Source organism: Motacilla alba, chromosome 9 (assembly GCF_015832195.1).
Source record: "Motacilla alba alba isolate MOTALB_02 chromosome 9, Motacilla_alba_V1.0_pri, whole genome shotgun sequence".
Classification (NCBI taxonomy): Eukaryota; Metazoa; Chordata; class Aves; order Passeriformes; family Motacillidae; genus Motacilla; species Motacilla alba.
In genome coordinates, this window is record NC_052024.1 from 11036625 (window position 1) to 11050742 (window position 14118).

General features: G+C 36.5%; 2 protein-coding genes across 2 annotated transcripts in view; one reads left to right on the forward strand and one right to left on the reverse strand.

Annotated features, from left to right (window-relative positions):
• Positions 1-5676, forward strand: part of TRPC1 (transient receptor potential cation channel subfamily C member 1) — an 18191-nt gene extending 12515 nt beyond the window's left edge. Inside the window, exons 10-13 of the mRNA XM_038145753.1 lie at positions 1679-1854; positions 2004-2205; positions 2711-2905; positions 3740-5676. Coding sequence (XP_038001681.1) covers positions 1679-1854; positions 2004-2205; positions 2711-2905; positions 3740-3967 — 801 coding nt within the window. The 3' untranslated portion in view covers positions 3968-5676. The remainder of the gene's footprint in view (positions 1-1678; positions 1855-2003; positions 2206-2710; positions 2906-3739) is intronic.
• The window catches only part of PCOLCE2 (procollagen C-endopeptidase enhancer 2), a 25712-nt gene continuing 16602 nt past the window's right edge, over positions 5009-14118 (reverse strand). Inside the window, exons 7-9 of the mRNA XM_038145764.1 lie at positions 12292-12375; positions 10177-10344; positions 5009-8564 (exon numbers count right to left, since the gene is read on the reverse strand). Coding sequence (XP_038001692.1) covers positions 8428-8564; positions 10177-10344; positions 12292-12375 — 389 coding nt within the window. The 3' untranslated portion in view covers positions 5009-8427. The remainder of the gene's footprint in view (positions 8565-10176; positions 10345-12291; positions 12376-14118) is intronic.

Consider the following 14118-nt stretch of genomic DNA (forward strand, 5'->3'; position numbering starts at 1 on the left):
TTACATTATTACTGCTGGCCAGCAGGGCTGGTGCAACAACTCTTACAGTATTTTCTGAAAGTAGGTCACAAAGTTCAGATGGTGGTAATCAAATATGGGATGGAAACCCAACAGTGGGGGGCAGGGGAAGGCAGCTACTGTGTTCTCTTGGCTCTTCGAGTTATTTTTAAGCCTTCATTTACTTGAGTCATTGGCTAATAAAACCTGTAATAATCCAGATTTGTAAGTTGGCTGTGTGGGGTGGATTTTATTATTAACAGAAGGTAGAATACTACTTCCCTAGATGAGATAATTAGATTTCAATTGCTTAGAAATTGTAAATACTTAGAGAGGGAAAGCATGAATCTATGAAGAAAGCAACTGGCATTTGGGACGGGTTGTTATACTCTCTTCCAAACAAAATCGTTTTGGGCAGTTTGCACTTTTTGTGCATTCCTGTTTCATCTACTTTGTCTCTCTCTCAGCAGGAACCATGTGTTAAAGGGTAAATGTTTTGTCGTTGGTATTTGGGTTGTGTTTTTTTCATTGAAGGGTCAGATGTGATTGAACAGTTTGATGGGGAGTACAGAGATCCTCTGACCAAACATGCACAGAATTGGTGCAGAGCTCTGCCCGCAGCTGCAGAAGCTCTGTGACCATTACAAACTGTACAGACTCTGAATGTGCTGTGCTGCAGGAGGTACTTTGTGAGTTTCCAGCAGCAAAGGAGGGAGCAGGAATTCATCTTCCAGTGAAGCTGTTCTTGCAAGGTCTGGCAGTTGTGTTACAGTTGGGCTCTATGAGTTGGTACAGATTTTGATTCATATAGGATTGCTCTCCACACACTAATTTATATAGATTAGATCCACCCAATTCCACATTACATATATTTGCATTCTTTATAATGATACGCTGTTCTGAAGAAGTTTGTAGGAAGACTAATTAAATTATATAAATAGTTTATGCTGTGTCTGTGTAAAAATTTGGGCTTATGTCAAAAGCAAATCAAGGTCTTTCCTGTGTTGGAAAAAATCACAAGCATATGATTGGTTTTTTTGGAGGTGCTCTATTTCTAATGTTGCAAAGTTCTGCATAGGATATTTTGAATTGGAAACTAATGATCTGAATTTACTGTCATACCTTGTATGCTTTATCCTTCAATTTCTGTGTGTCTACAAACATGTTTATTTAAAATCATACATAGAATGTACTGTGAGCTAATTTTGTATTCTGCAGATGGGCTTTTGTATACTACTTTTTTTTTTAATTAGTGATAAATCATTCCAAATGTTTTGATTAATTCAGTGTTCTTCTAAGTGTTTTGTTAACTTTCTATGATGGCATTTATGTTCAAATCTATTTCATTTATTGCTTTTGTCTGTTGACCTGTGAGTTCCTTATTATAATTGGTATTGCAAATAAGTAACAAAGTGTACATGCTATTGCTTATAGTTACTTGGAGGATATTAATTTTCCAGGTGATGTTAAAATGACTTACATATTCCATTTAATATTTAGAATTTCTCTGAAAAAGAGTACAAGGGTATCTCCTGACCTTAAGGTCTGTTTAGCATATCAAAATTTATCTTAAATATTTAAAATGTAAGCAGATTTTTTTGTTGCTTAAAGGCTGAATGAGACAATACAAGTAAAAATACCTACATGTTTTACTAAAATTAGAAATAAATCTATTTCACAGATTTCAATGGGGCAGATGCTACAAGATTTTGGAAAATTTCTGGGCATGTTTCTTCTTGTCTTGTTCTCATTCACAATTGGATTGACCCAACTTTATGATAAAGGATTTACTGTAAATGAAGAAAAGGACTGTGCGGGCATTTTCTGTGAACAGCAGAGCAATGACACATTCCATTCGTGAGTTTGAGATCTTAAAATAACTGTATTGTTTTAGCCTTTAATTCCTAGTAATTAAACAGAACTGGATTTTTTTACTGATCTTGAATTTATGTTAAACACTCCTGGTGTTAGGTTTGCCTAACCAGATTTTTCCCTTGTTTCTGTAGGTTTATTGGTACATGTTTTGCTCTCTTCTGGTACATATTCTCCCTGGCACACGTTGCAATCTTTGTGACACGTTTTAGCTACGGTGAAGAATTACAGTCTTTTGTGGGTGCTGTTATTGTTGGGACCTACAACGTGGTGGTTGTGATAGTATTAACAAAACTCCTTGTGGCAATGCTTCACAAAAGTTTTCAGCTGATAGCAGTAAGTGGTGTCTGATTAACTACCAGTTACCTGTGTCTTTGGATTTTACACAAATTTCTCCTTATGGTGTGTAAACTCATGGTCTATAGACCCCATGGATGAGCTCTGTCTGTGAACTCATATTTTTCCTTCAAATAAGAACTTTTAAAAAAGTAATTTCCATGTTGAATATGTATAGGGCTTTGGCCCACTGGGAATTGATGACTTTGTTGATACAATGACTGTTCAAATGCTGGTTTTCATATGTGTGGTGCTTTGGCATTTGATCTGGATATTGATCTATACCTTCTGAATTTTATACTAGGAATTGAAGAAAGATGTACTTAAGTATTTAATATTAGAATATTCAAGCAAACTATTAAAATAGTCTGTAATCTATCTATTAAAATGCTATGTAACCAAAATTAAATAATGGTCAGTTTTTCAGGTATGAGGAAATTAAACTTACAAAATAGCCTATTAATATTTCTGTTTCTTTTCTCTGTTAATGTTTCTGATGTTTTAGAATCATGAAGATAAGGAGTGGAAGTTTGCTCGTGCCAAGCTTTGGCTTAGCTATTTTGATGATAAATGCACACTCCCTCCACCTTTTAATGTTATACCCTCTCCCAAGACAATTTGTTACCTTTTCAACAGTCTCAGTAAATGGATCTGCTCTCATACATCAAGTGGCAAAGTGAAACGTCAGAACAGCCTCAAGGTGAGGAATGATTGGGCAGGCTCTGAGCTCTGCAGCTGGAAAGGTGCTGCTTGCTGAAATGAAAACACAGATAGCTGCATGAAGCTGCCTGTCAGAAGGTGAATGCTACTAAGAGAAACAGGAACTGCAGAATAATGGGTGTTGCATCCAAGATAAATAAGCGTTACTTATTTCTACCTAAGTAAGATTTTATTAACTTTCTGGTTTAGAAATTTCAACCCACTTCCCTCCAACTCCCAATTCCCCCAGAAACAGTCTGAAAAAAAATGCTTTGATTGAATGAAAACACATAGAAACCTCAGGGAAGTATGTGCTAATCTCAAAAACGGTGAGGTTAGAATATTCTTTGGAGAAGGTAATTGGTTTTAAACACATTACAGAAGTGTCAGAATAAATAACCAAAAAAGATGGCTGAAGCCTCTCATTGTTAGGGAAGGGATTTTTTTGTTTGTTTATTTTATAAACATTTTTTGTACCCTGCAATTTTGCATACTAATTTTGCATCTTCTTGCTGATGAAAATAGCGCTAAATAAACAAATTCCAGCACTTTGTGGAATTTGCACTGAGAGACATTCAGGGTTATGGAAGTCTTGATTGCTCACAGAACAATTACCAAGTCAGGTAGATAAAAATTTTCAGTTTTACTGGTACAGAAGATTATAATTTAATTTGGATTTTGTGGACAATTTATATGCATTGTATATTTGTGTACATCAGGATATATTTAAAAAATAGCTTTGTTATTTTGTTCACGTTTCTTCTCTGTAGAATTGTATACAGGCTTAAGGGCTCAAAAATCACTTCCATAGTAAATATGTTATGTTTGTTTAAAGGAATGGAGAAATCTGAAGCAGAAGAGAGATGAGAATTACCAAAAGGTGATGTGCTGCTTAGTCCACCGTTACTTGACTTCCATGAGACAGAAGATGCAGAGCACGGATCAGGCCACCGTGGAAAACCTCAATGAACTGCGGCAGGACTTGTCAAAATTCCGGAACGAAATGAGAGACCTGCTTGGCTTTCGAACTTCCAAATATGCTATGTTTTATCCAAGAAACTAAGACCTAACTTTCAAACAAAAGGTGTGTGCTTTTAATACACATAGGTGGAAGTGTTGACCTAATTCTGTGGCCAGCTCATATAGGTAAGATTATTGCACAAAAATACGTTTGAAAATGCGTTTGTGTGAGTAGCAGCTCGGTGCCCAAGTGGTCAAAATGAATGCAAAAACAGATTCACTAATTTTCTTAACCTCTTAATCTTGGTGTGTATGTAAAATTTGTATATAGGAGTTTTTTAAATGTTCCTCAGACTGTCTGTGGCTGTCAGGTGTTAGAGCTTCATAACTAGCACAACATGTTTCTTTCTTCTATTTTTGCCATTTGTTCTTTTTTGATACTTGTTTTTCAAGTTGTGGGAGAAGACAGGCTTTTTAAATTAAAATCCAGCCTGTTTATTTTTAATAGAAAAGTCAGATAAAGAATAATAGAAAATTTCCAGCACAGTTGGAAATGATGTATGACTGTAGGTTACAGTGCATGTGAAGACTGTATGGCTCTGAAAGAGGCAGTTCTAGTTTTGTACGATAACACTGACTGTAAATTAACATTTCTAGAATACAGAAAGCAAATCATCAAGAATTTTCACTTTAGTGGGAACATTGACATTTTGAACACAAAATAGACCAACCATTTCTTGAATGTTTATGGTTATGTGTAAGACAATCAAACCCTGCTTGGATTTTTCAGCAGTGCCTCAATAGTACATTTTAATATATAGGTTAGAATTGGGAACAGAATTTAAAAATTAATTTGTGAACATTTACTGTTTAGTATCTTGGGTTTTTAAAATCTAGATAAACTATGTGAATTATTAAAACCTGTGATTTCATGAAAATGAGGTGAAGCACATGAGTGCTATTGTTTGCAGTGCTGAACAATTCCTGTACACCATTCTACTCTTCTTTCTGTGAGGTCATTGAGTCTTGTCATTGGAGAGATGTACTTTAGAAGGGTCTGCTTGACACAGGTTTTACATATCCTACTTTTGAATTTGTTTTTCTTTTTTCCTGTTTTTTACCAGAATTGTTGCCAAGCTACACCTTTTTTTTTTAATGTCAGTATAATGTGTTTTCTGAAAATAGTTTATCTGACTTTGCTTACAACGGACAGTAAGGGCTTTGTGGATTTTCTGTGCTGGAGGGTCCTATATGGCTTTATATGCTTATATATAATTCAAGCTGACAAACTGTAACTCAGAAATGTGAGAGTCCTGTATTTTTAATTACAAAGTAAGTATATTTATGACAGCTAAAGGATTGATTGACAGTTTTACTGTTATGATGGTGCTCTTCTGAAATGGTCGTGTGTAAGCAGAAGGCGCAGGTAGCCATTGTGGTCTTTGACTGCAGTTGATTTTGGGAGATTGACAGAGGGGGGGCTTACATGAATGTTTACTTTTTTGAAGGAATTCTTATAAAACTCTTTCTTGTAAAGGTAATATATTTTCCGTACTATGAAATGATGTATTTCTGAACTAGGTTTTACTATTCCGCTTTCAGAAGTGTTAGAGTATAGAGGGATTCTGACCTGTGTTGGCTTTTCATGGGAATAGGAAGTTAACCTCCTGGTTCAAAGCAAAGAGGATCTCTTGAGTTTTCTATTTGAACTGAGATCTCATGTTTGAATAATGCACCAACATAAAAACTATGTGCTCTGTATGTTATGTATATTCAAGAAAGGAAGCAAATAAAAGCTCTTGGAAAAATACAGTTGTATTAATATTTGTCATATTGCAAACACATTATATCAGTTACCACACTGAATGTATTTTTTTTGTCATGTTGAGGTAATAGGTTTAGGGAAGGTAGCTGGTGTCAATGTGTTACTTACTGCCTTTTCCCTTCTGGACCCATCCTGTTTGGCTCAGTGCAATGGCTGCATGAGTGCCATGAAGCGATGCTGGTTCCAGACCAGCTGGGTTGGATCCTAGATGCACCATCAGCTGTTTGGCACTGGGATGGTTAGTTCTGGGAACCTGGGGATGTTGGCAGTGAATGAAGGAGCTAATGGAGCTGTTTCTGAGTGTCTTCATACATTGAGCAGAGTCCATCAGAGCTAGCTTGGTCAGTGCTTTGGTGCTGTGCTCTACTACAGTGTAGATGGCCTTAGGAAGAACTGCTGCACTCAGGGCTCTCGGGGCTTTTGGATTGGGAGTTCAGGAGTTTTTACTTGTCACTGAAATACAAACCTGCAGAATGACAGAAAGAGAAATAAGTTTGTTCTCTGCCATACCTCAGTTATATCACATCATACATCTCTGTTTTATTTGAAAGCTGCTGTGCTCTTCCAAGATTTGTGGCTATTAATCAGTACCAAGTGCTCTGTACTCAATTTTTTCTCATCATTTCAATTTTTCTAGTTCATGTCTGTCAAACATGCTATTGCTTTCTCATTTGATAGTTTAATACAGGTTGTTCCAAGGTCTCCCTTATGCACACTCACAGAATAGTTCTAGACAGGCACAGAAACAAAATTTTACATATAAAAAAAATTTGGGGAAACTGGACTTTACTTGGCTATAGGATTCAGTTTCCTTGTACAAATTTTTCTGTACGTCATGGAAGGACTAAGAATTTTTAAAATAACTGGAAAAGGTTTTCTCTTCCCTTTCATATTGAAGTTGCTTTTGTCTTGGAGCTAGCTTTGCCTTGATAAATGAAAAATGGAGATGAAAATTTTCATGTGTTCATTTGGAGCAGGAAGGTCAAAATCAATAATGACTGAAAGCTTACTTTACAATCTTACTGAACTATGGTCTTGTTATTTCTGTAAAAATTATTTCAGAAATCGTGATTAGATAATTTTGATTCTGTTTGTTTGCACGCTGGATTTCAATTTTTTTAAGTTTACAGTTGCTACAAACTGGATTTAAGAACTTGTAACAGTTGTTACCTATGTTTTGTAACCAACTCTTACTTGAGAAAACTGGCACTGCTCCATGTTCTTCTGTTCCCTGTTTCAGGCCTACTGCTACCAGTGCATTGATTTGGGAAAGGAACTGGTGTAAAGGGAGCGTTGAGAACAGCAGGCAGGAGCTCTCCCTACCTTCCATTTGGCAGATGATGAGTAAGCTGCCAGTCCTTTCTTGCCTCACTGAAAAAAGCTGCGTGACAGATGGCCATGTCATCATAAATAAAAATAGATTGTTGTAGTTCAAGACAGCTCTGAGCATGATTTCCACATTGCTTTTCCCCAGGCTGCTGCCAAGAAATGCAGAGAGCACTGTGCATAAAATCCCTTAGTCTGCATAGGAATTAATGCTGGAAAATTTCAATTTCAATTTAAAAGTTTTAAAATTACAAAACGACAATTTTGCAAACAAGTGTTGCTGTTGGTTCCACAGAGAAATGTTGTCTGGTTTGGTCAGTCGGGCAATGCAATCTTTGAAGTGTGGCTGCAGCACTGAGCTGTTGGATGTGAGCTGCCAGCCGAGCCTCTTTGTACTCTGTGCCCCTCTCTGATCCTTTTGTCCCCAGCTCAGCTACCCATAAAGTCTTTGGAAGAGAGGCTGCTGTGCTGCAGAGGCTGCTGGCTGCATGTGAGAATCCATCAGTGAAGGGAATGGCAATCTGCATTCCCCTGCTGGAATAAGCAATGGGTACTTCAGTAGGGACTGTTATTGCACTAGTTTCCTGCCCATGGTCACAGATTATCCAAAGGACTCTGGTCTGGTATTTATATACAAGGAAAACAAATACTTAAATGGATCTTAGATTCTATATGCAACTTACCACCACTAAATTAATTCCTACCTTCCTCTACCTTACTACCTTAACAGAACTTAATGGTGACATTTACTAAGCAGATTGTCATGAATGGAGAAAAGCATGGTGCTGTTTTACAGCTGTCTAATTCTTTGAAGAGTTCCTGTTTTGATCACTGATTCACTGACTTCCACGTAAGGAAAGTCAGACCCTTAATCAGCAAGGAGTGTAGTGTCAGTTACAGTGTGCAAGGCCCAATCCATCAAAACCATGTAAATGATCAAAAAACAGTTTCTATATTTAGCTGCTCCGCTTTATAAATAATAACTAGTTGGTGGATGATTTAATCTTAAAATATTTTATTAAGCACTGATAATAATGCAGAAATCCATGTAATAAAACAACTTTAGAGAAAAAAGCTAAGTTGAACTGAGTTGCTATAAATATTGCACTTAGAATTCTTATTTTATGTACAAAACTCCTTAAAAAATTGGACAGTTATAAATTAACATCTCCCAAGTAATTGGGATTTGTATGTTTGAGATCAGATGGCTGTGCTGCAAATCTTCAGCCTTAGGAGGGTCTGTTCTCATCTTGTACATGGAATGGAATTCACTTTGTGCCAGCTGTGCTTATGTGGCCAGGAGGGAAGGAGGGGTCAGCGTGGTCATGCTGTTGGCAGTCAGTTGTATTTCCATCACTTATGCTAAGTTAAAATGATTTTTCAAGACAGATGATAGAACGCAGCTGCAGAGTTCAATTTTGACATGTTTTGTTTTTCAAGGCATTTAGGATCTTTGAGTTCTTAGTCTTAAAACTCATAACAAAGCTGTTGGGAAAGACTTTGCCTCTACCATCTTCTTCCACCTGGCCCATGATGATGTAGTTTAAACCTAGAAAGGAGAGAATGAGATTACAAGACAGAAATCTAGGACATCATTTGGTAAGTAAGTATAGTGCTTTACCTGTGGTTTCTGTTCATTTCACTGTTTGTTACCAATGCCTTCCAACATTTTTTCCTTCCTACCTGCAACATTTACTCCCTTACCCATCTTTGCCATGCTCGTTACACCACAAACCACAGTTATGTAAAAATCAAGTAGATGCCCAGCTAAGTGTGTACTACATAATTAAATATATAGGGGATACTCTTTAAACACAGACTGTCCAGTCTGAGAGGCACTAGAAATGCCCATCAGCACTGGATAACCTAACCACTCAGGTTAGGTTATTCACCCAGGGTGGAATATGTCTCATTAATTTTGAGTATTTTCACATTTGTTCAGCTTGTAGGTTAATGCCCTTAAGCAGTAATACTCTTAAATCTTTTAATTCCCTTTCCCTCTGCAGAGATGTAAATATTTTCTAGATACACACAGAAGCATTCAGGCAAGGTGGACTTAATGAGTGGTGAGACCTGGCTGTGGACAGTTCAATTGGATCTGCGTATTTTATGCCTTAGAAGGGTTGGGGATTTGCAAGGTCTTGGGCTGGAAGGAATGGTATCACAGGGATATAAAGAGAAAAGTTCAGATATTATGTAATGGCTCTTAGATAATTAATTGAGATTTAGGATGGGAAACAGAAGTGTGTGGTTTGGAGCCAGAAGTCTGCCTAAAAGGAGACAGTTTCATAAGGACATCATTATGTCTCCCAGTGTGTAGTTTTCAGATAGCTAAAGGCAAAAGCTAATTTCTGATCATGATTTTTCACTTTGTTACTGCCCACTTTGAGTTAATATGCTTAAGCACTGGTAATATCTGGAATGATATCAGGGTTTTTTGATGCTTATTAAATTACTTTGACTGTTTCCTGCTATGACTCTGTTTATGTTCTCGTGTTCTACCTGTTTACTTATGAGGCAGAGCTAAAAACAGTTTTATTTTTAGTTAGTTACTTCAATAAAAATGCTCTCAGTATTTCTTTTAACACATTTACCACAATTAACTGGAATTTATGTTGGTTGATCTCTGTATAATATTATTTACAGTAGCTTTTAGCAGTACTGTCTGTTTGCAGATACAAAGTGGGCTTAATACTATGAGTATTTCTGTAAAGCTGTAAATACATTCAGGACCTACACAACAGTGGAACTGGATTTCTGCCATTTCCTGTGAGATACTGCTCTTCTAGGTTTAGCAGGTTGTTGTCTTTCCCTTATGAACAGCTGTATATAAAAACTAGCTCCAAAATGTAAACACAAAATCTATCTCAGTTTCATCTGAGAGATGAAGCTGAAAATCAGATTTTATCTTGCATCACGTGGCTTTTAAAGAAAAAAGATTTTCAAACTCCTGTGATCTATGTGAGCCTAATCCTTTTCCAATAAAACAGAAAAATGCAATAAACCCCTAGATCACTGGTTATTTTAAATTTATTTTAATACTAACTGCTGATTATATTAAAATGGTAATTTTAGTGATTTTTGTGGCCATATTTCAAATAGTAGTTTTTATAACTGTTATCTTTTATAAACACACAAAGCAGTTGTTACTGTGTACTTACCTCTCCTGATGAGAGGACACTGCTTACACATAACAAGAATCTTGGCACTCATATTCTTGCCAGCTTGTTGGATTGCTAAATTTCCCTCCTTATATACATTAATGATGGATATTGTTGCATGCAGACTGCCAGCCCGTGTTACTGTTGTGATTACAGTTCCAGTTATTACTAGACGAAAAGACATTTGATATATTTGGTACATTTTTATTATTTTTAGACATAAATTTTGAGGCATCATAAAACTTATTAGGTATATTAGTGCCTAATAAGGAAAAAACCAGTACTGGGAACACTTACTAAAAATATGAGTATTACTGCTAATAACTAACTCACTACTCTTAGATTTTGGTGGCACCAAATGAAACAGTTGTACAATGTGTCAGTCTCATGCAAGCCCAGTTCTCTGATTTCAGTTAAATTGTACAATTTGATACTAGTTTTAATGAGTCATTTTCAAAGAGAAGTTGAATTGAAACTCTTCTAGCCAAACTCTGAATTCCCAGCTCTCTGACACTCCCAGATGAGTAGCAGGGAATAGTTAATGCCCTAAGAACTAGATTTTTATCTGCCTGAGGCCTGATACAAACTTACTTATTTCAGCTGAATGTAGTTACAGATTTATAGTTACCATCATATCTCCCAAAGACCTCTCAGTATGAAAATCAAGATACTTTCTCTTCCCTAGGATGACTAAATTAACTGGTAAGCCATCTTTATTTATCAAAAAGAAATGGTAATTGGTATTAACAATATGTTTTCTTCTCAGGTCATCTTTTAAAATCAGATATTCTATCCTAGGATAAATTTGATCTTCAATTACCAAGTACATACAGCCAGATTTATTTTACAAAACTGCATAATCCACATTTTGGCATTCTGTACATTTTTACATTACCTTCCTCTAATGCAGAGCTTTTAATTAAATAGAATGTTCCAGGCCAATCAAGAGAGAACTGTGGATGTTAAAGTGCTGGGTATTGCAGCTGTATTTTTAGAAACAGTGAAATTAAATTCATGATGAAAAAGAAATAGTTCTTATTTTCTAAAATCATAAACTTTGAATAAATCATACTCTATGAAAAACAGACTTCCTATTCCTACTTTAGGATATGCTTGCATTCACAGTAGCCTATAAAGTATTTTTACTCTCACTCCTGTCATGGAGAAGACTGAAAAATGTCAAATATTTGACAGGAGATGGGAGAGAAGAATGTGATTTCTTACTGTTATGCTAGAGGAAAAAAACCAAGCTTTATGTAGTATCATTTACCATGAGGCACAAAGCTGGGGTGTGCTCAGTAAGAGGAGACCATTTATGGTTTGGGTTTTTTCCCTGTTTCTTTTGTGTTGGACCAGCCTGTAGGGGCTGCAGGTTGGAAGGAGCTGGTGGTCAGGGCCAGGCTACAGCCACAGCCTCCCCTGCTGCTCGGGCACCATCAGGCACAGCTGCCCTCAGAGCTCCTCAAATCTCATGGGATTAGCAGTGCAGTAAGAGAGAGTCAGCTTAAAATGAAAAAAGGGTGGTGGCAGGGAATTTTCCCATCAAATGTCCAGGCATGTTATAGGGGATTAAAAAAAGACTGCAGTATTAATATGGGAAAATACCCTGACACATAACTGAATAGATGAGCAGTGCCAGTGCCATGCTGCTACACAGCAGACACTGTTTTTCCTGATTGATTTATGTCTGTGTACAGACAGCAGTGCTTGGAAGCTTCCATCCATTCTAATTTCTTTTCAAAGCATTTTGGCAGTCTGTACACTGTATTGTGGAACAGTCAGCAGGTGCAGCATAACTTGTATTGGCTGGTTACAGAAAATGGAGATGACAATACAGTAACTGAACCAAGGAATCCTGGCTTGTCTTACATTGTCACTTGCTTCTCAGATTGAGAAGGTAAGTTTGTCTCAGATATCTGTGCAGCGCCTATTTCAGAATATCTCCAGGAATGTACTGAGTGAAACACAGATACTGATGTCAGATACCTACGTAAGGTGGTGTAAAAATATTAGCCTATATATTAATGGAAACTCAGAACTACATCTGGGCAAATTTCCTTGAGTCTAAAAACACAGTGGAGAATTAATAATTTAAAAGAAACTTTGTTTCCTTACCAAAGTTGCTTGAACAATAATTGCTTTCCAGAGTCCCACTCCTTTTACACTTCTGCTGACACAGAGCAACTGTAGGTTTCACAGCTTTTTGAGGAGAAAAAAGGAAATTGAAATTGAAATGAAGCATTTGATACAAATGAAAAGCACAATGTTCAAAAAAGACAAGAAGAAAGATTAATAATCCTGATGTGTGCATGAACTAGACCAGCATTTCAGGGTATGAGCACCCCAGTAACAATATCCCTTTTCTCTGCTGTCACCTCCAGTCATTGTCTTTTCAGGTGTCTCCACTGTGTCTGTTCTAGCAGCCTGAGAGAATGGGATGTTACTCGAGATTTGTGTGGCATCTGCTGCAAGTCTGTCACTGCTGTTGCCATAAGCCCTAGCAGAACACCTGGAGTACCACAACACCATGTTACAGTAACACTTCCCAGGGAGGAGGTGGCCTTTTACAGGAAATTACTGCACTGTGATCAAAGGGATCAGAGTTCAAATTCCTGACCCTTTTTTCTCAGATTTTTCACATAGCTTCGTGTCAGGTAGTGTTGCACAGTTTTTGTTCATGACATTTTGAAACACAATGTTTGAAATATGGATTTAACATAGGGATTGACATTTCCTTTCTGAAATGAAATGCTTTGTTTATAAACAACTGAATACACTTGGCATCTTTTTCCTACTTGGGTGGATGTTCATAGTTTCTGTACATCATTCCATGTAGCACGATGGGATGCAGTACTTAAAGGATTTTATGTCCTTTTCAAATTTGTTTGAAATTAGTCGGTGGCATAGGTATTGGAAACATGGAGGTGACACTGACAGATTTTAAAAACACAAATCCCTACATAATCTTAATTTCCAAGAAAAATTAAATTAGTTATGACAAGTATCTTTGCATTTTTTTACTTCAGAAAGGAGCATTTTGCAAAAGTTTTATTCAGCCTATATTTTTTGAAAAATAACTTCTGACTAACTTTGAATCAGTAATTTATACTTTTATTCTTATACTTCTTTTTAATTGAATAATTTTCCAAGTTTCTAAGAATGAACTAAATTATATTAAAATTACTTTGCCTTTAGTGCAATGGCCATGGCTGTTAAAAGATCTGCACTGCTCATTGTTTTGCCATTCAAATCCAAAGTTTAAAGGTTAGGCTTCACAGTTTTTTATTTATTTGTGCTGGTTTGTTCCTTTCTTTCTCCAGTCCTCTTGGTATTTGAGTCTTTAGAAAGTTAAATGCCTCCCACAAGGAAAAGTGTTTTAAAGAACAAGTTACTATGTCAATGGCACAGGTCTGGCAAGTGCTTCCATCTCAATGCTACATACAGCGCACCAAAAATTTAGAATTTTATGTTTCTTAAGTCTTTCAAGTTAGTGTCCATAGTAGGAGGTTAGGAAATCCAGCAGGTAGATGAGTCCCAGGTACTGGGGAACATGGTAGCTGCCAAAACTTTATTGAGGTGCTCTGATTTTTTTAAATTTAAAACTAGGATTATGCATTACAAAATAGTCTTGTTTGGTTCTTTTAGGACACTTTTTTCTTTCTTTTTTTTTTAGTTTAATATAAATTTTGGTTGGTGACCAACTTTGCTATGACTTGTCAGCAGATGCTGTCTATTGTTTGTAAGGTACTTTAGCAAAACATGAACTGGAGAAGAACTGAAATAAAAGTTTAGTTGCCTACCACTTTACACGTAGGCACACTGACAGGAAAATGCATGACTTTATCCAATGATATAAGGAAGTCAAATACCTCCCCACAGGTATTGGATTAATCTTCATTACTTTTACAAATGTATTTATAGCATTTATTTATTTCTGCAAGT